Source organism: Toxotes jaculatrix, chromosome 19 (assembly GCF_017976425.1).
Source record: "Toxotes jaculatrix isolate fToxJac2 chromosome 19, fToxJac2.pri, whole genome shotgun sequence".
Classification (NCBI taxonomy): Eukaryota; Metazoa; Chordata; class Actinopteri; family Toxotidae; genus Toxotes; species Toxotes jaculatrix.
This window is the reverse complement of record NC_054412.1, coordinates 1,494,710-1,519,599: the sequence shown is the minus strand read 5'-3', so window position 1 is coordinate 1,519,599 and position 24,890 is coordinate 1,494,710. Positions and strand designations below refer to the sequence as shown.

Here is a 24,890-nt window from a genome sequence, read left to right as displayed (position 1 = left end):
TTCAGTTTCTCCTGCAGGTTCATTGTGCATAAAGAGGTTTTTAAAACTTTGCTGACTTGCTGATGTTGTAGCGTCACAGTTGTCCCGGGCAGGCGAACATGGGCAGCAGGTTTCTGTTGTAGCTCAGATATTTCACAGCGCTGCTTCTCAGAGCAGCTCGACTCTCAGCATCTTTAAACCGGTCCTGAGGGAGGACGTTTGGCTCGTCATCGTCCGTCATCACCTGCTGCCTCGACTCATCGTCCTGAACAAACACAGAACCTGACTGATGTTCCACATACAACAAAGGTTTCAAAATAAAATGCTGTAACTGCACTGTTTTGGTATTTGTTCTTTGCCATCTCGAAATTCACCTGAATTGGTTTCCTCAGATAAATCTGTTATTTATACACATGTACATTTATAGGTTCACAGTTTATCTTATTTTTTGTTTAAGTTGGTTTTCCAATATATTTTCATTCCATAGGCATACATAGTATGTTCAATCTTTAAATCTAAGAAAGAAAGAAAGAAAGAGAGATAGAAAGCAAGAAAGAAAGGACAAAAAAGAAAGAAAGAATTAAGAAAGTTGGAAAGAGAAAAAAGAAATCAAAGAAAATGAAAAATGAAAAACAGATGGACAAGAAAAAAGGAAGAAGAGGTGCAAACTACATGTTGATTTTGAGTAAGAAGTTGAAGCACTGACCTTGAGATTGGTAGAGATCTGCAGGAGTTCCTGCTCGAAGTCAGAGAATCTGTCGTGACAAACAGCCAAACACCAGCTCTGTGTGAAGAAACTGAAGAAGAAAGACACACAGTCTGTTTTCAACACAAGAACAAACAGCGATGATCTGAACACGTGCAGCAGCTTTTTGTGCTTAGGATTCCAATCACTGATTACAGTCAGATGTTATGTTATGTTATGTTATGTTATGTTATGTTATGTTATGTTATGTTATGTTATGTTATGTTATGTTATGTTATGTTATGTTATGTTATGTTATGTTATGTTATGTTATGTTATGTTATGCTATGCTATGCTATGCTCCGGAGCTGGTACCAACAGTTCATTTGTGAAAAATTATGCAAAAATAAGAAAAACTATGGGGGAGGGGGAGGGGGGTGTTTTTCCTTCTGCTCTGACACTAATCATCTCATGACCCCTCAGATTTGCAGCGTTCTGACCTCCAGGCTGGGAACCACCGGACTAAACTAATCAACTGTATATAAAATATAAAACAAGCTCCAGCTCGAGCAGCTACAGCAGTTTTATCGATCTGTGAACGTAACACACAGTTTGATATATGATATTAGCACCAGATTATTTCTTCACTGTGGAATTCTGAACCAAAGATCTGAGTCTTTCTTCCACCACTGGTTATCAGCATGGAAGGACAGCACAAGAGGAAATCCCCATAATCTGGGTGAACTGACCATTTAAACACACACGCACACACACACACACACACACACACACACACACACACACACACACACACACACACACACACATGCCCAGAAGCCACACTAACTGTGCTGGCTGAATAACCCCCAGCCGCCACACGGTCAATCAATTATTTTAACGGCTCATGATGCTCTGTCAGCCTCCACAATGACTTTACGAGTCAGCTGAGTGAGCGGGGCAGCGAGGAATCAGCTTCTGCAGCGGGGAGGCTGCCGCTTTGTCTCGTCCTCCACCAACCACAAAGACAGATTGGGGAGCTGCATAAACAGATTAGGAGGTGGGGGACAATAGACGTCCATGTCTGGGGGTCATTTGTGTCGAAACCTCAGAAGCAGGTCACCCGCTGTTTGACAAACACACACACACACTCTAACACACTCCAAAGTCACACCACTAAACACACAGACAGCACAAGGACAAAAGACACTGCAGGCCTGAATCCCTCTCTCCTGTTCACTCTTCTTATGTGTCATTTTGATGTGCAGGGTCGTCAGTCAGGTGACCACGGGCTTCACCACCTTCAGCTCTCTGAAAACATTTCCTCTCTCGGCTTTAACGCGGCTTCAGAAACTGTGAAAGTGGCTCCTTTTATTTCCACAGAACCTGGTTATGAAAACGGCTATTTTTAAAAACCCGACCACCTGCCATCTGTCACACTCTGGTACCAAAATCAAACGCACACCACCGAAAACAGCAACATGTATTCTCCATCCGATGACTGGCCAAGACTGCATGAATCTAATTATACTACTACAGGGGCTGGACAGAATAATAGAAACACCATATGAAACACAATAACAGTGCAGAAAATGCCAATCTGCTGAGGCAGATTTGTTGACAACACACTAAAAACAGATATCATATGTTTCACAAACTGCTTATTTCAGCAGATCTATTGTCCTGTAAGTGTTTGATGTTTGTTTACCTGAGTTACTGAAGCTAAAGAAAAAGCTTCAGTAAAAGACAATAATAAAGAAAAATGTCTTCTTACATTTTTATTTATAATGCAGGAGTTTTTCTTCTCTGATGATAAACGGTGATTTATGACCTGGCTTTACTTCAGTTAGAGATTTATTCTGTTTCCTTTAACAGCCTGTACACAAGAAATAATGACAATTACAACAAACAGTGAGCATCTGCCTTTGGCCCACCTGTACAGGTCGTGGATCTGGGCCTGGTGGTAGCGGGTCAACAGCTGGCCCAGCAGCTGCTGGTGCTTCCCATACAGACTCAGGTAATTGGAGACGGGGAGGGGCTTCAGAGAGAAGCAGGTGAGCGCCTCCACCAGCTCGTAGCAATCGAGATGCAAACAGAAGTAGTTCCCTGTCTCCACTCGTCCTGTGACAATCCCTCTGTCCTGTAACTTTTCATGGACGAACACACAAGTCAGAGAGAGAACCTGGGAATTTGGGAGAGCTGCTGAGGGACACACGGAGCCTGATAATTAGACTCAGTTGGACTTGGTTTCACTTAATTCGTTCAGCCTTGTGCTCACGGTGCTGATTTCTGTTTGGAAGGAAGGGGTTACTTTATCCTAAGCAATCCGTTGTGAGTGATGAATCCATCCCACCAGATTCCTTATCAGTCGAAACATGAGCAGATAGCAGAAACAGCTACTAGCAGTTAACTTAATGTTTGTCGTGTTGATTCTAGAAATACGTCAGTTTTAAAAGCTGTTATTTCAGTAAGTCGACTTATAGTAACCTGTACAGCAACGTTGATCTCATCCACACTTGTTGCCAGAAAGCAGCTGTCAGTGAGAACAAAACCAGGTCTGTTTGAAGTGCTGATAAAATCAGAGCTGTGGGTGCTGACTGAGAGGTCTGGAAACTAGGCTCAGATATTAGGATACTGTATGGAGGATATTAGGATAGATTTGATAATCTGTCCCTTCCTGTGTGCTGCTCTGGAACAACTTTCACCAGAATGAAACTTACTGTTTCATGCTCACTGTGTGTCTGAAGCTGAAGTCTGAAGGTGTCAGATCGGTACATTTACATTATGAAACAAGCAGAGAAAAACAAACACTGACGTATGTCAGACATTAAAAACTTACATGTTTAACAGGTGGACCTGTCAGGTTGGAGGCAGACGGTTTAGTAAAGTGCAGGTAGTTAAATCCCCCAGGAAGCTTCCCACCTGAGGAAAGAGGGAAAACACATGACATAGGTTAATGTGATATGTTTTTTATAATTCACAGACTTCTTGTTTGAAGCTTGAAGACGTTTCGTCACCGAGAAGAGATGGGTTTTAATGTTTGGTCTCTCTAACCAGCCTCTAGAAGAGAAGAAGATTCCCAGATGAGTGGCAAAGTCTCTTCAAGCTTCAAACAAGAAGTCCAGCTGCCTTCAAACCAACCCAAAGAATAACTATGACCTGGATGAACGAGGACTTGCACAGACATCAGACCAGTTACAAAAATGTCAAATGATGGAGTGAAGAAGTTGTTTTTATCTGAAGAAAATATTCAAATCAGATTAGTTTCAGTGCTGAAACATGCAAAAGCACCAACACTGGGACAACAGCAGATAAATTATACTGTCAGCATCCACCCACAGAGGAAAACAGAGCCGAGGTGATGAACTGATGCGGTGATATGGCATCTCTGCTCTCCCTGAACATTAAAATCCCTCTGAAAAGTTCATGTGTGTTTCATCTCTGTGAGAAGGGCGAAGCAGAGTGGTTGTTGTGTTTATATAACCTGTGGAGTGGCCTTGGTTACTCTGGGAATACACAGCAGCACAATACAGCATTGTTACGCTCTGCTGTGGTTTGAGTGTCCGCCACAATAACATCGGCAGTGGGTGGGTGGGTGAAAGATTGGAAAATGTTTCACAAAAGCATAATGAGAAAATACTGGCAGCGCAAATTCTCTCAGATAAAAGCAGACAAAAACATGGGTGGACAGTAGGAAGGACAGAGACGAGGTAAACGGACAAACCCTGAAAACACATGGAAATATGAGATCTGATGCTGAATGTGAAGGAATGTTGTGTTTATGATAAACATAATTATTTAGAAATGATTGTTAACATGTTGAAAACTGAGTAAAATACAGCAGGAAAGCTGACGGAGAAGTGAAGCTGATTTTTTTTTTCAGTCCATTCAGACCATGTTATGTGACTCACAGCTGAAACTGGTTCAGTCTGGTTGAATCATCAGTGCAAAAGATGAACAACAGTGTCAGAGGACGTTGTGTGATACAACACTAAAGGAGGATCTCTCTCTCTCTAAAACTCACAACCTAAACCAAGAACCAAAACCCAACCAGCTGAGTCAGACCTTGAATCTTGGCCTGTCTGTACAGCGGTACGAGACGATCCGTTTCAGATGGAGGCTCGTCGGCAGCCCCCAGCGTCGGGTCGAAGAGGGGCAGCATCGTGGCCGCCAGATACCGGCCCACTTCCTTTGAGTTGAAGCAGGCATGTGACCACTCGTCTGTGTGGTAGGACCTGGAGAATTTGGTGAGAGGTCCGGCACCACAAACAGCTGAGTCGCTGGTGAGGAAAGCAGCATTTATGACAAGTCTGCTGTCGAACACCAGGAAGGAGTTGTTGATGCTCTTGAAGGCATCGTAGTTGACTCCTTTATTGGAGAGGTTGATGAACACCTGGAAGATGAAAAAAAAAGGTTTATGGTTGATGCTGTTTTTAATGTAGATATACTGAATATTCTTCTATTCAGTATCTGCAGATCTACAATTCAGCAGTTGTAGTGTTAATTTTAATTCTGTGGTTACGGTCAGTCTGCTGTGCCATGACAATTTCCATCACTGGATCGGTAAAGTCTGTCCATCCATCCATCGCAGGGTGTCTTTTTGTTAACAGAATAGTTTGGGAAATACATTTACTCTCTTATTTTTGCAGAAAGTAGGATGAGAAGACCTTTACCACCCAGTTTGTCATTTTGTGTCTTTTTTGGTGGTTTGCATCTATTTGTGTCTTCATACAGTGCATACAGAAGTTACACAGAGAATATAGGGAGCACAGGTTCTCATGTAGAGTGTGCTTCATTTATAAAGTGAAGCATTATAAAACGATAAACCAAACAAACAGACACAACCAGGATGCAGAATCCTCTACTGTCTGAAACAATGAAAATGGGAAACAAACCAAAATCATTTCATTTTGTGCTTAACAAACACAGTCTGCTTCCAGGAGGAAAATTAACATCCAACAGCCCCAAGCTGGTGAATTCAGCTTGTTGATCTTTTCCAGCTCTACCAGATGCCTTGGCCGGTAACCCCTCATTGTGTGGAGAACATTTTCGTCTGGAAACACTAATAACTGGTTAAGCAGCAGAATCATCCAGTGGATTCTGAAAGTCACCAGAATCTTTGGCTGGTGTGAAAAGACTTACACCACACTGCAGATACAGAGGCTCTGCGTCGGTGGTGAATGACACTGATGTGAGAGGGTCGGGGTGTTCGCCGTTGTTCATCTGGGCCAGCAGGCAGTTATGGTGGACGTGGACCTCTGCTTTCTCCACGGCCGTCGCCACGGCTTTCTCCACAGCGGGGTCACTGAAGCAGGAGACACCAGGTTCAGAGGGTGGGAGGACTAGATGGATACGAGATCCATGGATGCCAAGGCTGAGCAAGGTCTCCACTGTGGTGTAGACATCAATGTTGTTCCCGTATACTATGGCGTTATCTGGAGAACAGTGAAAAAGAAACAGTTAGCATAGTGTTTTCATGGTGTTTCGAAGTTTTTCAACATTTTCCCAAAAAGAGGGAGCTCCCAAAGAATCCGAGCAGCAACAAAAATTCAGCTGAGAGAACTAATCCACACAAAAAACAAAAACGTGTAGGATTCCTGCTCTGGGGACCATGAATGTCTGGGACAGAATTTCATGGCAATATGTCAAATAGGTACTGACATACTTCAGTCTGAACCAGAGCGGTGGACCGACACACAGTTCCATATAATAAAAACACAATAAAACACTGGATATCTAATTAAAAATGATTCTCAAACTTTTGAATGGCACAGCTGAAACAGGAGCAGCTGCTATTTCTGTTCATGAATGACAGAAGTGAAAACTCATGACTAGGATTTAGACTCTCTTACACACACACAAATGTTTTGAAGCAAACTACACACTGCAATAATCACACTTTCGCTGAAAAAGACTCAGTTTGGCTTCATTTCTCTCAGTTTCCGTGCTCTGTGGTTACTTGTGATTTTACAGACAACAGATGTTTATCTTACAAAATTATAATATTCAAAATACAGAGCTCCACGATCAGAGAAAGTGAGTAGTGACCATGAAGCATTGATTTAAAAAAAAAAAAAAAAAAAGACATTATTTTGCAAAGGAGCTCTTTATTTTCACTACAGAGCCATGATACAAATTATTTGCTTTTTTCAATCCAAAATTTTCCAGGCAACAATATTTGGAAGCCGTGGGAGAGGAAAGGAAAAGCTACACGTTCTGAAAGAGGCCCTCCACGTCCTGAACCACAACCATACGGTTAATGCATGGAGAGAAATAAGAAAGCGTGTCACAGAACATACAAACTTTAAAGCAAACCGACAGTACAGACACTGAGCTTTAAAGCAAACCGACAGTACAGACACTGAGCTTTAAAGCAAACCGACAGTACAGACACTGAGCTTTAAAGCAAACCGACAGTACAGACACTGAGCTTTAAAGTAAACCGACAGTACAGACACTGAGCTTTAAAGTAAACCGACAGTACAGACACTGAGCTTTAAAGCAAACCGACAGTACAGACACTGAGCTTTAAAGCAAACCGACAGTACAGACACTGAGCTTTAAACAGCTGCTGTTCTCTGTCTCTGTCCATGGTCCTGAACATTACTGCTGCTGCTGCTGAGCCATCGAGGCCACCAGAACACAGAGCTTCTCCACTGTGATCAATAAATCTATATTCCACTGCTCACTTCTCCTGTTTACTCCTATCACCACTTCTACAGCTGCCCAAGGAAACGTGTTTCTGTCATGTCTACAAAACACGGGAGAGTCAAGCCACAGTGCTTTAGCGTTAAAATTTTTAAAATGTCCCTGGAAAGGACAGTTTTTTTTCATCAAAGCACTTGTTTTACTTTTATTTCCATTTGCTGTCACTGTTATTTTTTACTCTTACATTAAACAATATTCTGTACACACAGAGAACATAGAGACCACAAGGTATTTTTCTTCCTGGTCAACAAATTCAAAGAAAAGATCCAAAAAGTGTTGTGTGGGTAACAAAGACAGATTTATCTCATAAGAAAGAAACAACACGAAGGTAACGGCTGAAAAAATATTTGTTCTATATTTTTCTTTTCATAACATGAAAAGACCCAAACCTCTGGTTGATGTGTAAATAACGTGTGTGTCTACACATCAACATATCTTATTCCTCTGAGCCACAGAGCTCCACTGTTTCCACAAACTATTAAAACACATCAGTGATCCACTGTTACAGTGGGTACATACATACACACACACACACACACAGACACACACTGTCACTGTAGTTTATTTTGACTCAGTCCCACATACACAAATACTCAGTACAGCACCAAATGTGGATTAATCTGCTGCTGAAAATAGTCCCGAACCAAAGCAGCGTTTAATCCTGTTTGTTTGATAGTTTTTGGAATTTGTTGTCAGTAAGAAAAATATCCTTGAAAGCTTCGTGCTGAAACACAACAGAAATAACTGTGCTCTGCTTTAGCACTAAAATTTACATATACTTCTGTTTCCTTTTGTTGTGATTATTAAAATATGGAAATAAACATGGTATCTGCTGGAGTCTGCCACTGCAATTTGCATTTATTAATGGTGTTCCTTTATGACTGGGATCAACTAATTAGTATGTATAAAAGCCTCACTCTAGATCACTGCACAATTCCTTGGGAGCAGATTAATTTTGCTTAATGACACTGTGTATTTTTTCCTGCTCTGAAAAGCCTGGCTCTCAGAAAGTGATATGATAATGGAAAATGGATGGAAGAGGCCAACCTGATTCACAGAGATGAAAGATTTCTCTGCAGCTAATTAGCTGCTAATTATACCGGGGCACTTCAGCGCTGACTGGCTGAGTAATGACATACTACTACAGATAAATTTTAGGTTCTCAGTGTGTGTGTGTGTGTGTGTATGGGGGAGGTGTTCACTTACCCTCCAGCTCCACAAAGTTGGCACGCAGCCAGCGGCGAGCAGCCGTGCAGTCATAGAGGTCGTTGAGGGTGAAGAGGTTGGAGGGAACGGGCCCGGTGTATCTGCGGTGAGCGGACCCAGTCTGCAGCTGGCCATTTGTGACCGGCTGGCTCAGATCCACACCACTGGGACAGGGCACCTAAAGCATCACATGACATAAGTAGACCAATTATATCCAAACTGATTGATGACGTACACATCGGGGTTAGGATTACAAAACAAACATAATGAATCACAGATGATGAGCACAGCTAAAGGACAGGTTACGGTGATTTGTTTGTAGAAAGCTGAAAAAGGCATCAACAGCTAAGGTCCAAAATCTTATGGACCAAGATATGAACATTTACACCATGATGAAGAACTGCATGTGACAGTACAGCAGCTGGAGTGAGCTAAAATTTTCTTTGGCCTGGAATTTATGTTTGAAGATGCTGAATGGGTTGTTCTGCAGAAACTGAGGACGGACCACAGGATCTGATTGGGTGGACACAGGTACAGTGACACAGGTAAATAACAAACAATGACACATCCAGTTTCCAAACAGCAGCTGACTGAGGGACTGAAACCTTGACCTTTCACAGGCTCTCGTGGGCTGAGCGCAGCTGCCATCTTCTCTGTTGTTGGTTGATATGTACTGTACATAATGTAGTGTGAAGAGGGAGGCGCTGACTGTGCCACACATCCGGTGCTTTTAGAGTCACTTTGTAGTGAGTATTGAGAGGAGTAAATTTTCTCTCCCAGTTTTTGGAGAGCTCTGATGATGTACCTTCTTTAATTTCCATATTTCAAATACCGGGTGGTACTTCACAATCAGATGTTTTTAATCAGCCTGGATTGTAGCACACAGATGACAAATGTGTAAAAAGCACAGGCTCTGTGTAAGCCACACGCCAGCTCGTCTCACCTGGTACTGCAGGCCTGTAGTCAGGATGAGGTGGTCGTAAGGCACCTTCTCGCCACTAGACACCAGGACATGTTTGGACTTCCTGTTGATGCCCACCATCCTCTCAGTCATCACACTGATGCAGGAATGCAGAGGGAGTTGGGCCAAGTCTCTGCTGCTGTATGCATGACTGGGAAACAGAAAACACAGTAACTGAGTGTGAAACTTAGATTTTTGCTTGATCAGTTTTTCTTCAAGCTATTTTTTAAAAGTGGGGCAAAAACAACTCAAATGCCTGTTACATCATCGATGACTATGGATTTTTTATGGCTTGAAAATGAAGCATTACCATATTATTGTGTGTAAACATTTTTAGCCCCACTGTAATAGACTGAAAACACAGCAACACAGATTTTATTGCCACACTAACGGCATGGCTCTAGGGACGGCAACGTCCATCCACCACCACATGATTTTCATGACAACCCACATGGATGGTGAAAACAGGTGCCGACTTTATTGATCCCACTTGTGGTTTTAAAGGAAATCACCATGAAAGAGCACCGAGCAGTAGCTGTGAATGTGAACTTTAATTCCACACAGGGTAAATGCTTTTACACATCGTATGCTGCGGTACATCTGATATCAGCGTTAGATGCCAGAACATGATGTTCTATGCTCATATCTGACATTGTTAGTCTCACTCACCTTGTGGACAGGAATCCGAGGTCCTCGTGGTTATAGTCGCCGGGGAAACCATGTGTTGAGATGAGGGTCAGGTTGTTGAACTTCAGGTGAGGGCTACAAGAGAACAAACAACACAGAAAAGCATGAGTGCATTTCACAGAATACAGAGAATACTTAGAGGACACAGGGTTAGAGGAATGTTCTCTGGGGAAGGACAACTTTATTTTCTGCAACAGCTACATTCTTCATCCTGAGATGTGTAACAATGCTTAGAAAGCCTGCCTAATGTCAGTCATCATCAAGCCATGTCAGTCATCTCAAGAGGAAAATGAAGACTGTCCTGGCTTCATGTGCCAGGACAGTCTGACTCTCTTCGGTGAGAAAAGCTCCATCTATAACAGGAAAGTTTAAAGGCTCTGCACGCCTGTGGTACACCCACACAGGTGTACTCACTTATTCTGGCTCATAGAGCTCTTCCCAGGTCTATGTGGGGGTGTACACACTGTTTGGTATCTCCCTCACCTGTTAGAGTGGGAAAAATTCCACCTTTATCCTTCCATTCCTTTTTTTCCTTTAAAGTCTGTCATGCAAGAATTTGGAGTAAGTTACCTGAGTTCATTAAAAACATAAGTAACCTTCATAACTTAAAAAAAAAGAAGTCAACTATGGTTTATGACCAAAGTGTTAGCTTACACTGTTCCTATATAATTGTTTAGATTGATGAACACGGGGTAGTGTACTCCTCCTCCAGTGTAGGAGATAGTTGCTTCAGTAAAACTCAAATGATGAATCCACCAGTGATTTATCATTGAAACAGACATGTGGAATTTCCCTTTTTGATTAATAAGCAATAAAGCACAATGCATCTTAAACATACAGTAAATACAGAACCTCAGATGTTAAATGTTTGTTTTAAACGTTCTCAGGAGGAACGTCGCCAGCCTACTGATGCATTTGTGGACTCAGAGCATGAAAAATCCTGAAATGCCTTCCTACCTCCTGTGTTTACTGTCCACAATAGAAAACCACCTGTTGTGATGCAAATGTCCTCTTTTGTGTTGGCCTACAGGACATTACACAGCTGATAACAGCAGCTCCAGCTCCTACGTTTGGTGAATAGCAGAGTGTGTACCTTGCAGTGTCCAGCCTTATCACACTGACGCCTCTGATCACCTCCTGCTCTGTTCTTATCTTTGCTTCCTGCTAAATAAACGCCCACCAGCACAGATCTACAGCACCAGACACCAAAATGCTGATGAACTGACCGGACACGCAGAAGGACACACACAAGTAATATCACTGCACAATATGGGTTTATGTGCCAAGAATTAGATGAAAGAAAGTTGTCAGCCAGCAGAGATTCAGTTGATTTAACGTAACTGGTTGTATTAGACCAGTGTGGACAGTTCTGTAAACTAGATTTAGGGTATGTGATTCAACGGATTAAACAAAAACAGACATTTCCATCTGTTTTTTTTTTTTTAAATCTATAAATGGTTTCACAATTTAGAATTTAGAATTATTTCCTATTTCATGATTACAGATCATTGCTTTCATTAGCAATGAAGGTGTTGATTTTATTTTTATTGAAAATTTTATGGAATTTATTCCCTAAAATGTACAACACTCGCTCGTAGAGAGAAGCAAAATGAACACGTGAAAATGAATTTCAGATTTAAGTGTTTACAGATTAGATTAAAAAATCTTTGTCATGCCTCAGCTTTGTGTCATCAGCGGTGTTTGATCCAAGATTCTGACATGAACATGCAAATAATAATAATAATAATAATAATAATCACACCAAACATCAAACAATGACTGCAGTCAAACTTTCCATGGTAATCTGTGGCAGAAGGTGGATTTATGGTGCAGCACTGAGGCATTAAGGCCAATTATTGGTGTCTGGATGTGACTGAATCAGCGGCTCTGGATTTGCTCTGTTATCAGCCGGTGACAGACGGCCGTGGTGACCCTGCAGCCTGACCGCGGCGAGCAGAGGGCCGAGCCGCTGCAGAGCTCTTTATCTGTCTGACCCCATCCCAGTCAGTAATGGAGTTGGGAGGTGGTGCTGGTGCTGCTGGGCTGGATTCATTGAGCACATGGAAAGCTGTGGTGGGGGGGGGTTGGACGTTTGGGCAGGGCTGATAAGGGGGGCCCCAGCAGGCCGAAACTGACCCATCATTCACCCTCTCAATGTGTCGCCGCCTCACCATTAGTTCAGTGGACACTAACTGTCTCATTAGTCAACTCATTAGTGACAGCAAACACAGATCGCTGCAGCAGATCCCTGACGGGGGGAAACAGTGGAGTGGCTAATTAAAGGGGGCCAGCGCTGGCCCTCCTGAATGCCAGGCATCAGGCAGCTGCACGCACCCACCCTGGCTCCGGTGCCATGCCAGCTTCAGCAGCCCTGTGAGCTGTGAGATCTCACTCGCACAAAACAACAGCCCTGGTTGCCTGGCAGCTATCGCCGGCCTCTGAATCAGCCGCCCTGTGTTTCTTATTATTTTCGGGAACGGTTAATCTCACAAAGCCAGGACGAAGGCAAACACGTTAGATGTCCGACCAAGAGTCAAGTGACATTTCCAGAGATTGAATTCCTGGAATAAAAGACGATAAAGAAATGAAAGAGAGGCTTTAGTGTGGGACAGCTCTCCTTGGGTTTCTGGGGACACTGTGGAGTATTTCTCTACAGACACATGAGAATCGCTGATAAACACGATCATGTGAATACTTTTCATTATAACAGCTGCCAGCTGTCTATATAACCTCCTGAATCATCTCAGTGCTCTTCATGGGAGACTGTTTAGTGTTTTCAGCCACATGGAGTGTGAAGCTACTCATCTGTTTTCACTGGCTCTTGGAGATAAAAGTGACTGTCCTTCTGTTACCTGCCTGTGTTATACATATAGACAGTTACTGACAGATTCAGACAGACACTGTTTCCTCTGCCTGCAGAAATTCTGGTTCAGGATTAGTTTTGATTTTGGTGCCTGGCCCTATTTCAGTTCTGTTCTGGGATGCAGCACAAATTATTCCTAGATACACCTTTATATTAGGGCTCACTTAGTTGGATGAACTCCTTGTTTTTTCCCATCAGATTTCTTGAAGAATGACAGACAGAGTATTATCGGCTTCATCCTTCCATCAAATCTCAACAAACTACCTGAAAACCTTGGGACCAGGTCATTTATTTCATTTTCACATATAGAAGTACTGGTTGGTTTCTGAGCAAATAACGAAGATGCTGTGTGTAGCCTGATGTGTGCACTGTCCTTCATGGGAACCTGGTGATGACAGGTTACACACACAATGCACAGATGGTGGGAGGTGTGTGTGAGGGGGTTAATTGGGGGCCCGGCAGCAAATTTTTGCCCCACGACTCCCTAACATGTTAATCTGTCCGTGTTAAATCCAGCAGAGGAAAGACTGTAGCATTATCAGTCAGGCCAGTACACACAATCTACTGCACATCTGGGAGAAAAATGACACCCGAGCATCTCGTTCTGAGGCAAACTCACCAGAAACAAAGCACCTCAAGGAAAGATAAACCCGTGTCTGACGCCCCCACCACCACAGTCCTGGCATTAATGGTGACCTTTGGCTCCATGGTTAACTTTCTGCTGATGAGGCTGAGAGCAAACGGTGCCTGAGACAGAAAGAGAGAAGACGGTCTGTCACATTCACTGGCTTTACTTCAAACTGGGAATTTCTCTTTCTGTTTGTGTATTAAACAAGTGTTTGCTCTACATTCATGTGCTCACAAAAAAACATCACTTCATCTTCTTATTAAATGGAAATTCAGGGGTCAGACATGTGACCTGACAGTTAAGGAACACTTTTCCACCACAGTTTCAAAGTCCCACTGGAATGACTAGAACACAGCACTCTAATTTCCCAATTCCTTCACCGCCAAGCGTCTCTGGTCCTCGCCCAGTGATCTGAGGCAGCTAATGGCTCCTTCATCATCTATAATTAGGCAGATTGGCCCCACAATGCACCTTGCTGGATCAGAACAGCATCAAGCAAAAAAAAGGGGGAAACCCGAGGGTGGAATTAACCTTTGTGTAATATTCAAATAATTTCCACGAGGGTCTGCATGCCCAACATCTGTCACATACAGAGAGATGATCTGGCTCAGGGTTTGACAAAGGAGCCTATATATTTTAACAAATGTGTGTGTGCAAATATCACAAACACAAGTTCTTTCATTTCATTTTATGAAACAACAGCAGGAGAGAATAGAAAAGCTGGACAAGATCACTGCTACTGACAGCAGTCAGACAGCAGCAGAGATATGTTTGTGTGTGGCTGGTCATTATTTCCTAAAGAAGTGAGCCATTAAAATACATTTATCAAAACAATATTTACAAAACAAATTAAATAAATGTTGATTTTTAATCCTTGTGTCATGCAGATACTGTATTTTTACATTTATGACACAAATGAGTTTTACTTTATATGTAACAACCCTGCATTTGTTATGGAAGCATATTAAATGCCTACATGCATCCATCTGAATAGTGCAGGAATTAACCAGATGAGGTCATCACAAGAACAAAGCTCCTGTCTCATCTGCATGTGCAGTGGAGCAGGTGCAGCAGCTCTTATCACACTGGAGATGCCTCACCTTTCCTGCACACAATGACCACAGCTCTGTTTAATATGATCCTGTATTGACAGAGAGGGAACAGGTGCTTTAAATTAGATTAATCTTCCCAAGGCCGCCATCAGCAGGCAGAGGCAAAGCTCGGAGGCGAAGCTCTTATCTGCACGGTAGCCTGGAAATCATGACCGCTGTGTCACCGAGCCGAAGGGGGAGGACTGGGTTTGATGGAGTGAAATGAACATGTGAGTGTACACGGCGACACGTCGGGTATAAAGAGCGCTGCGGTACATGTGGTAAATATTTGAAGTACAGGACATTAAAATAAATCACAGCCACATTACGATCAGCCCGGCTTGGAAGATTTAAGACCACGGCACAACTTAAACAAAAGAGGAAACCATCCAGAGCTGGGCACTCTTTCGCCAGATACTTCAGTTTCTATTAAAAAAGAAGAAAAAGTTCTTCTTAAAGTGACACTATGTGCTGAAGTGACTGGGAAAGCACAGTATCTTAAAATCAGAAGATGGTTGTTCCAATCATTCCATCATACTGTGTTTTATTCTGTGCTGGAGTTTCCCCTCCATACCATTAGGTGAACCATATTTGGGGCCACTATAAGCTTTTCCCTTTTGAAACAGCTCCGTCTAGTGGTCACATTAACACCCTGCTGCGTTCCCTCTGTCAGTTCATCTACATTCCCTGGCAGACTGCTCCCTGTCAGCCAGCTGCTGCTGTGCCCACCTGGTCCTCGGTGATGTGCCTGGACGGGGCGTTGATGCCAAGCTCCTCCAGCGGGTAGATGATCTGGCGTCGCGGGCGGACGGGAACCGCACAGTTGAGGACAAAATCCAGATGGTGGACGCAGGAATTCTGAGTGCAGAAGAAGAGGGCACAGTGTCAGTGAGCTCAGAGAGAGAAAATCCCCTCGGAGGTTAAACAGCATCAGTGAGGGGGCTCGGGAGGCAAAGTGATAATGAGCCCCGGTGAAAAGGTTAGATGATGCAAGGTTTACGCCTCTGATATGAGCTGATTACGACTGGAAAACATCACTCAAAGCTTCATCCACTGCCCGAGCAGAGCTAATTCTCTGGTTATCTTCTGCCATTATTCTATTTGCAAATCATCATCTCCCAGTCTGGTGCTTGTTTGTGGAAAGTAATTAGCAGAGGAAGTGGAGGCCTCTACACGTCGAGGAAATGTCTTATTATGGTGTGGAGAGGTGGAGCTGGCAGCACTGTCGGCACCTGCTGCCCTGACCCCGGGGACAGCAGTCTGCTGAGGGCCACACTCTGCAAAAAATGACCTGCTTAAAGCCACAACATCTTTACACAAAAAAAAAATCCAAATTCTATCTCAACTTTTTTTTTACAACTTGAAACTGATTTATATTTAACTTTATTTTATGCTTTAACCAGCAGAGTAAAGATGCCTTTAAAGCTTTTTATCTTTTTGGAGTACAGGAGTTCAGGATTAGATCTCACGTCTTTAAACGTTTACCAAAATATAAAAACAGATTTTTATCAGGTGTATTTTTTTTCAACTTCTTTGGTTTCATCAGAATTAAGAGAAAACAGCTGTGTGGTCTGAGGCATTTAAAAAAAATCATTCTAATCTTCCTGAATAAAATTCCTTTAACCTGGAGTTACCTGCCTGTTTTATATTCATGTAATCTGAGTAAAAAACATTCTTGAAAGTGAAATTGTCGCCTCGGTTGAATGATTCGCCATCAAGGATATTTTTTGCAGTGTATGACTAATGACAATACACATCTGAGCAGACATGCACACAGGCTGGAAGGGGCCCGGTGATGAAGGGCCAGCAAGGGCCCGAAGGTCCCTGTGCACCCACCTCCTGGCTGAGATTGGGGGGGTAGATTCTGTGGTACAGGCAGGATCTGTGAGCCAGCCGGAGGACCTCCTTAAACAAGTGTCTGGTGAAGTGCTGGAAGGAGGGTTTGAGGACGAAGTGGCGTATCTGAGCGTGCTCCTCGTAGCTGTGATGGCTGAAATAGATGAAGTTCTCGATGTTGTAGTGGGCACGGATGTACTCGACGTCCTGACAGAGACAGATTCATGTCAGTTCTCTGTGGATTAACTCCAGGACAGAGGGACATTTCCAGGACAAACTGTTGTATTTTATATTTTCCTATTTTAGTTCTATTTTGTTTAATAAAGTTTTTCTTCCTTTTAAATAAAACCAAACAAAAGCTGATAATTCTGGCATAAAATTACAGTCAGGTTTTTCAACATTTTCTTTCTTGAATGAAAAATACTGTCAATGCTGAATTACACAAAAATACATACAGACTAATGTACAATATATATCTGATTTCATTCTAATTAAATTTCTAATTGACTAAATTCCACAGTTCTTTTCTTAGTTCAAATATGATGTAGCCTCAATAAAGCCCTGGAGCAATTAGCAACTCATGATTATTTACATTATAGATTCATCTCTTCATCATATTTAATTAATAATTTTGTGTATAAAATTTTCGAACCCAAACTGAAATATTTACTTGTTTTATTTAACCAACAGTCCAAAGCTCAAACAAATTTCATTTACAATGATATATATATAAAAAAAAGACAAACAGGAACATCACATTTTTTTCTTGATAAGTGACAGAAACAGTAGATACTGAATATATTTAGGTTTTTGTCAGACAATCCTGGAAAAGTTTATTATCGAACTTTTAAGCCACGTAAAGAGGAATATTGTGCACATGAAGGTTAAAATTTTTAAATTCAACACACGGATAAAATGACATTTAATGATAATATCTTTAATTGTGCAGAACTTTTGTGGTGTTATTCTCTAACCAACGATTCTCCAACGATTTCTGGTTCAACTGAGGACATCAACTAGAAAACTGCACCTACCTGCTCATCTCTGATGATCACAATCCCCACAACCTGACTGTCCACCTGAGCCACGAAGGCCTGCAGCGGCACCCCGGCCTGAAGACAAATACATGGACATTTACATGTGTGTACTGAACTGAATGAGAGCTGAATGCACCTTCTGAGATCAAGCACAAGCTGAGTCCGGTGCCATGAATACACATGAAGTGGCTGCATTCTCATTTGAGAAGTAATTATCAGTTTTGGAGCTGCAGCAGTGACAGCTGGGGTGTCAGTCAGAGAGGAAAATCTGTTCAGCTGAATTCTCACCAATCTGTTCCCTGGCATAAGTGCGATATTCCTCGTTATTCCAGGACAATCATCACCATATCGGCTCGAGTCAAACTCCATGGTCCAAAACAATCATCATTTCATTTTAAAGTTAAAGGGGGCACGGTTAGAATTACAACACTGATATTTTCTCCAAAACAAAATTTAGAAACAGACCATGTTATAAGCTGGTTTGTGTTTGGGAGAAAATCGGTTTATGTTTAATATAGTTTCTTTATTTTTATATATTTTAGCAGTGGTAGCTAAATTAGCTTGAGTTATATTTGAAAAGATGGCAGAAGGAGACTGTGGAGGGAAAAACCTGAACCCTAAACCTCCTCGATTTAAAATAACTTGGATAATTAACAGACATCTGAAGCTTTATAATGTAATAACTTTATAAGGTCATAATGTTCCGTTTGTGCTGAAACTGTGTTAAAGAGGTGCTGATTCAACTGTGTGAGCATTTTGGAGGCTGCAGTTTGTGGTGGTGTTGAACTGCTGTGATATATAAAAGACCTGTGTCTGTTGTTCAGCCTGCACTCACTGATTTGAATGCAGAGGACAAAATAATAGAGACACCTGTCAAAATAACACAAAGCAGTTCAGCAGCACCGCAGTGTTGTACTGCATCTTTCATAACCACTGTCTGAAGACGGCCCAAACAGTGTGTGGAGTGGCTGGAGGTGAAGACCAGATGTGCTGGTATGAGTGTGCTCACTGACCGGGTCACTGCGGGTCTCATAGAAGCAGTCCAGGTCCTGCAGCAAGGACTCGTTCAGTGTCAGACCCTTTACCAGATCAGAGACAGCAGACCGGTCTGCAGACACAGCTGGCCTCACCCTCACAGGCCTGCAACCACACAACCACACAACGAAGATAAAGTGAGAGGCACACTGGTCTCACAACAGCAGCCCAACAGTGCGTCACAGAGGTTCACAGACAGGGAGGACTCAGATGCAGTGAAGTGACTTTAGCAACAGTGAAAATGAGTAAGGCTTACAGACAGGTAAGATGGCAACACCGACGCCCATGGCACAAAGGACATCACACTGAAACATACTACAATCTGGCAGAAAGCAGGTGGAACAGGCAGGTTTAAAAACTGGCTGGATAATTGGGAAACTAAGAACAGGTGTGTGAGGGGAAGGTCACATGTCTGGAACAGGAGGGAAAGTCTGGGGGCACCTGGTGGACGGCTGAGGAATGACAGTTGAGAAAAGTTCCATATAATTGGAAACCAGCCTGTATGAAATGCTGAAACGTTTTTTTAAAAGGACGACCCACCTTAGTCCAGCCCGGTGGAAAACGTAGAGTTCGTGACTCAGTGAACTGGTGGCACGAGGTGGCACCCTGAGGAAGCTCTGCAGCAGCAGAGACTCAGGAGAAAGAGTCGGTACTGTGGTGACGCAGAAATCCAGGTCCTGATGAACACATGGACGACACGTACCAACATATACACTCCACTGTGCAGATATCCAACGTGTCATATACAGGTAAATTTCTACAAAAAAATTCTCAGGAATCTTTAACTTTATAAATTTTGCTGAAACCAAAGTTCCTCCTGATGTGTAAAGGAATCCAGGTTTTAAAATTACACACTGGGACCTATGTTTTTTTTTCTAGCACAAGTCTTACCCTCATTCTCATTTCACAGACACAAGGGTATTTATTTTATCTCTTGCTTTATCTCGTGAATTATTTACCGTTTCTACAGCTCAGAAACTTATTGTCTGGTAGAAAACATCTTCCAGTGCGTCAAACATGAAAAGATGATACTCACAGGGAAAAGTTGGAATACATATGGAATAAAGTCCACTGATCTGGAAGAGAAGAAATAAAAGAGGAAAGGGAAGTTAAGTGAAAATATGTGTCTGTGCCAATTTCCGAATCAAAGCCAAGCTGGTGATCAGTGTGGTGGAACAACTGGCCGACCAATCTGCCCGCTGCTTCCAGCTCAACTTCTCGCCTTCAGCTCGCTGTCGCTTTAAGCACAGCTCTCATTAATAACATGTTCACTCTCGGCAGGAAGCGAATCGACTCCATATTCAGTAACAGCTGGGAGGTAAGGTGGTGGTGAGAGGAGCTCAGCAGGAGCCAACTAACAGTCACTCTCCCTGCTTTAACACAGCATATGACTGATGTAACACTGGACGGCTGCCACCACTGCTGCAGGAGCACCACCTCAAACATTTACAAAAAGAAGGGGAAAAACTGAAAGCTTCTGAAATATACTTCCATTAAAAACGGATTTGTGGCATCTGACCTTTGATATTAGTGAAGTAGAAAGCATTAATTCAGACAGAATTTATCTGCTTTCATTTTGTACTGTACATCTCAGTTTTTTTTCTGTCCAACATGTTGTTGTATTTTGTTTTAGTCTGTGTTTTCCATGGCTTTCTTATCATGTTATATGTCAAAAAATGTTTTATAAACATACAATTATCTTGGAACTTTGGGTTAAATTGGAAGACTTGATTTCCTAAATGTCCTCTGTGCACTTTGATTTAAAATAAATAAAGGAAAAACCATTAATAAATGCTAATTGCAACGGCAGACTCCAGCAGATACCACGTTTATTTCCATATTTTAATAATAACAAAAGGACAAAAGGTGTTTCTCAGTCCATTAGCTTTCAAAGATATTTTACCTGTTAATAACAAATCTAAATCCCATGAAAAGACAAAAACCAGCAATGTGTAATTCCATGTCTCAACACTCTGACTTCCTTCCTCTGTCTGTGTTTCTCAGTCCATTAGTTCCGACTAAAGATGTCAAACAGAAGGAAAAAGTACATTTGTGAGTATTTGTAGCAGCAGGACAGTGTGTGTGTGAGTGTGTGTGTGTGTGTGTGTGTGAGTGTATGAGTGTGTGTGTGTGTGTGTGTGTGTGACCGAATCAAAATAAGCTACGCTGAGTGTTCATGGTGATGAAGGAACATGTCACCCAGTGTAACTCACTCAACGGAATAAGAAATATCCAGTACTTGTCAGTAAGATACACTGTCGGTTGGTTGGTTCTGGTCTTTTCATGGGATTTATTGAGAATAAGAAAAACATAGATTATTTCCATCTTACCTATTTTCATAATTCTTGTCAATAACGAAGAACTGAATACTGAAAGCGTTGGCTTTCTCTGAAAACCCTCCTGCTCCAGGTGACTGCATCTCCTCCGGCTGAGATGAGAATGACAGTAACAACAAAACGTGAAGACTGGAGATTATATGGTTTACAGCTGCTGCACTATCGTAACATGTCCCCTCTATACCTCAGAGTTTTCATGTACAAGCTGTTCTTAAATCACTTTAACACCAATAGTACATGATGTGATGCAGCAGTGATTAGACAGAAAGACACTGTGGGGAAACTCCAAGTTTCCACGTCCTGATTTATCGGACACAGGTGACATGAGATCAGTGCTGACAGTTCAGTTACCTGTTGTGAAGCGGAGGTTTGGGTTTGTCTCGGTTCTCCTTCGTCTTCTCTTGGGTCCGTAGGAGCAACATCAAGTTTTGTTTGCTGCAGTTTGTACAAACCATTGAATTCACTGAGCTCAAAGCTGCTGCACAGCTGTTTCAAATCAACATCAGCAGTAACACTGATGAAGCCAACAGCGACTCCATCAACCTGTGGAGAAAACACAGTCATTCTCTCATTATACTGTATGTCTATAATCCAGCAGCCTTCTGTCAGTGACTTAAGGTTTTCCCATTTTCTATTTTAAACACTTGCTGCGTCAGAGCTGTTTCCTAAGTAATCAGCTTTCTGCTTTGTTAACAATGAACAGCAAAAGAACAACTGAGCATGAGCAGCAACAGCTACTGAGAGAAATCAAGCAGATGCATCTCAAGTCAACACAGACAAGAAGCCCTCAGGAGGTGCTCGGAAAAAAATGTAAACTCAAACATCTACAATTCCATGACAACTTAGCAAACTCCACCTGCTGAGAAACATCATGTGACATGACTAAAAGTTTCAGAACAGTTACCGAACTAATGCTGCAGTGAGATTCTGTCATAAAGCACAAGCAGACGTTTCTGTAACAAACATGTTCCAGGAGGAGAAAATAACAAACAGAAACTGTTGAAATTACATATAACAGAAATAATCTGTGGCGTTCAGCTGAGTGAACAGACCAACCCTCCTGGGCAATGTTGGACTGTTTGTTCTCTGAGTGCTGAGCATATTCAGACAAAAAGCCCAAAATGCTTCAGATGTCTGGACACAATATGTTCAGTGAGAGCATGTCTTGGCCAAGTATCAGCTCGTATCTACCATATGCTGCCATGAACACATGTCAGCCTGACTGGCGGGGAGGCGAGAGAAGATCTGTTGTCTCCCGGGTCTCAAGGGAACGGACCCCAGCAGGGTTTCTGACAATCAGTCAGAGAGCTGCTATTACATTATTTTTAAAATGGAAGAGTGGATCAGAAATGAATGGGAACAAGGCACATAACTCATATAAGACCACACAAACCAGGCATGATAAACTCAATTAAGGCTTAAAGCTGGAACAAACCTCACAAACAGCCATGCGGTTTACTTCATTCTGAGCTTCAATGAGTTCTGCCAGGATGTACGGCTGATCGACGACTGACAGCAGTTTTGACTGCTGTTCAAATATGCACATAATGTCATCGTGGTCTTCAACCCTGTAATACACAAAAAGAGCTGTAGCCAACACCTTAAAGCTCCACCAACCAATATCACTGTAGACTATCTGCCCGGAAACGAACAGCAGACAGACACAGTTAGTGACCAGCTGGTGAAGAAAGAGGAGCAGCTTGTGAGTTAAAGAGACAGATATGTCTCAAACAGGATTATAGTGTTTCTCTATGACTTCTGAATGTGGCAATGGGCCACTGTTTTCTTACCATGAGTAAAATATAAGGAGATAATATAAATTCATCTGCCCCCAAGTGCCCAAAAGACTCAGTGACTGCAGATTTAACTGTCAGTTTGTGACATGCATGTCCACACTCTTCACTGAGACATCTGTGCACTATACACACGTTTGTGAGTTTTCTAGCCTGATGCTATGTCAGCAGCGAGGAATCATCTGGAATCACCTGGCAGGGCGGACGTGAAGCCTTGGACAGTGCTTCTGTCTGCGGCAGATTAATGCTAAGCACTGTGGCCCGGGGTCAGTCAGGCGCTGCAACGGCTCAAACATGTCATCCAGTGCTGGCTCTAGACACACACACACACACACACACACACACACACAGGTCACAAGGCTGAGTTTCGTAAAGTGAAAGAAAAACTTAATTTGAAGCAGTTCTTCACCTAAATCGCTGATGTTTGGGCTGACCAGGCAGATGTATTCAAGCTCTGTGATGGCATTAAAGACAGTCCTGTAAAAAGAAGTATAAAGAGGGAATTACAATTTAGCATGTATAGAACATTAGTCATTGTATAGAACTTTATCGATCTGCATTCTGTGGTCGCTTATAACTAAAGCATCATAACTACTATTTTTAATATTTGTGACATTCTGGAGTTGAACCCTGACAGTGTCATGTTTATCAGTTTACATTTCGGATCAGCTCACATCACATGCGTTGACATATAAGGCTATTTTTTATGCTTCGGATGATTTCTTGTGGAAAGACACAGGAACTCAAACAAGTGAAATTTGGAAAGTGAAGATTCCAGATTCCTGCAAAACCATGAAAAACTGCACAAGCTCTACTGAACTTTAAGAAGAGATAGCATGTGAAAGCATATGACCTTATCTTTTCATACCTCATTATCTCCTTTACACTTGCTGTAGCAAAATTGGTCTGTGCCACGAAAAGGTGGAGGAAGAGCGTGTTCAAAGGCTGAAGAGGGGAAAAAATTAGCCAATTTCCTCCAGTGCAAGTGTCAGTTCACTTTCATATCATCTGATCTAAGAAGTAGCTTGACTTCAAACTTTGAATGGTGAAAAGGTGTTAGTATGGGCATATGGCCAAATTAGCTCTGCTGGGGCCAAAGATCCATGTGGTCCCACATAATTTAAAAGCATTAGCTTCCATAAACAGATTAATAAACAGTATTAATCTTTAAAAAACAATTCTACATCAGCAGCTCTTTGCAGTATTGTCTGAATGCATGACTGATACACACCGTGCAGTTTTCAGCACTGAAGTGTTTCTGCAGGAAAGGCTCCCAGTGAGCCTGATCCACCAAATCTCCAACAGGGTGATCAAAGAAGGAAGCATGGGCCACGATGTCGTCCTTCTCATTGGCCAGGGTCACAGCCAGGTTGGCTTTTTCTCTGGAAATCAACAAAGAAGAAAAGAAACAATAAGCAGAAAATCATGCTTATCCTCTAATTGTCCCACTACCAATCAAAGTGACTCTCAAATTCTGATGTACTTAAATGAATCACGCCCTGTGCGCCTTACAGTTCGGAAATGCTAAAAGTTTGCTGCTTAGCACATGTACAACAGCAGCTGTGTTTACAAATTATCCCAAAAGTGACAAGATTTCACAATGTAAATACAAAATATCCACAGAACCATCTCAAACTACACTTAAAGCAAAAATTAAACTTTACTGTCAATGCAAAGAGTACTGTCAACAATGAATAAGAGCAAATGAGTGCAACTCTGAACAGTATGACGGTAAATTCAATAAACCAAAAAAATGTATGGTTGTTAAATATGGTTCAGTGTTGAGGTAGATAAAATTGTTACACGACTTCAATAAATGCTCAGATAAAAGTTTTTCTTACAGAAGGTGAATGACGTTCACCCTCCCAAACAGCGCCAGAGCTGAGGGGCTGATGAGGCCGTCAATCCCCTGCGCATCCGCTGATTCACTTCTTCTCACGGTCACAGTTTCCTCTTGACCGCTGTCTGAAGTTATGGTCCTCATCTTCACCTGGACTGGTTTTTAACGCAGAGACACAACTGTCGTGTTAGCCTCTCTGAAAAAAAAA

The 24,890-nt window shown here is 42.3% G+C and overlaps 1 protein-coding gene across 1 annotated transcript; it reads right to left on the bottom strand.

Annotated features, from left to right (window-relative positions):
• cfap61 (cilia and flagella associated protein 61) lies at positions 1-24,826 on the bottom strand. Its single transcript, XM_041064654.1, has 24 exons — positions 24,684-24,826; positions 24,074-24,224; positions 23,711-23,787; positions 23,252-23,319; positions 23,035-23,155; positions 22,485-22,617; positions 21,401-21,592; positions 21,044-21,141; positions 19,750-19,789; positions 19,254-19,390; positions 18,692-18,818; positions 17,676-17,753; positions 16,642-16,848; positions 15,535-15,663; positions 13,706-13,833; positions 10,206-10,298; positions 9,519-9,687; positions 8,576-8,753; positions 5,804-6,096; positions 4,727-5,054; positions 3,501-3,583; positions 2,596-2,807; positions 686-776; positions 1-244 (listed from the first exon to the last, which is right to left on the bottom strand). Exons 1-24 carry the CDS (start codon positions 24,824-24,826, stop codon positions 74-76), a joined length of 3,447 nt encoding a protein of 1,148 aa, XP_040920588.1. The 3' UTR covers positions 1-73.
• Positions 24,827-24,890: the final 64 nt, after the last annotated feature.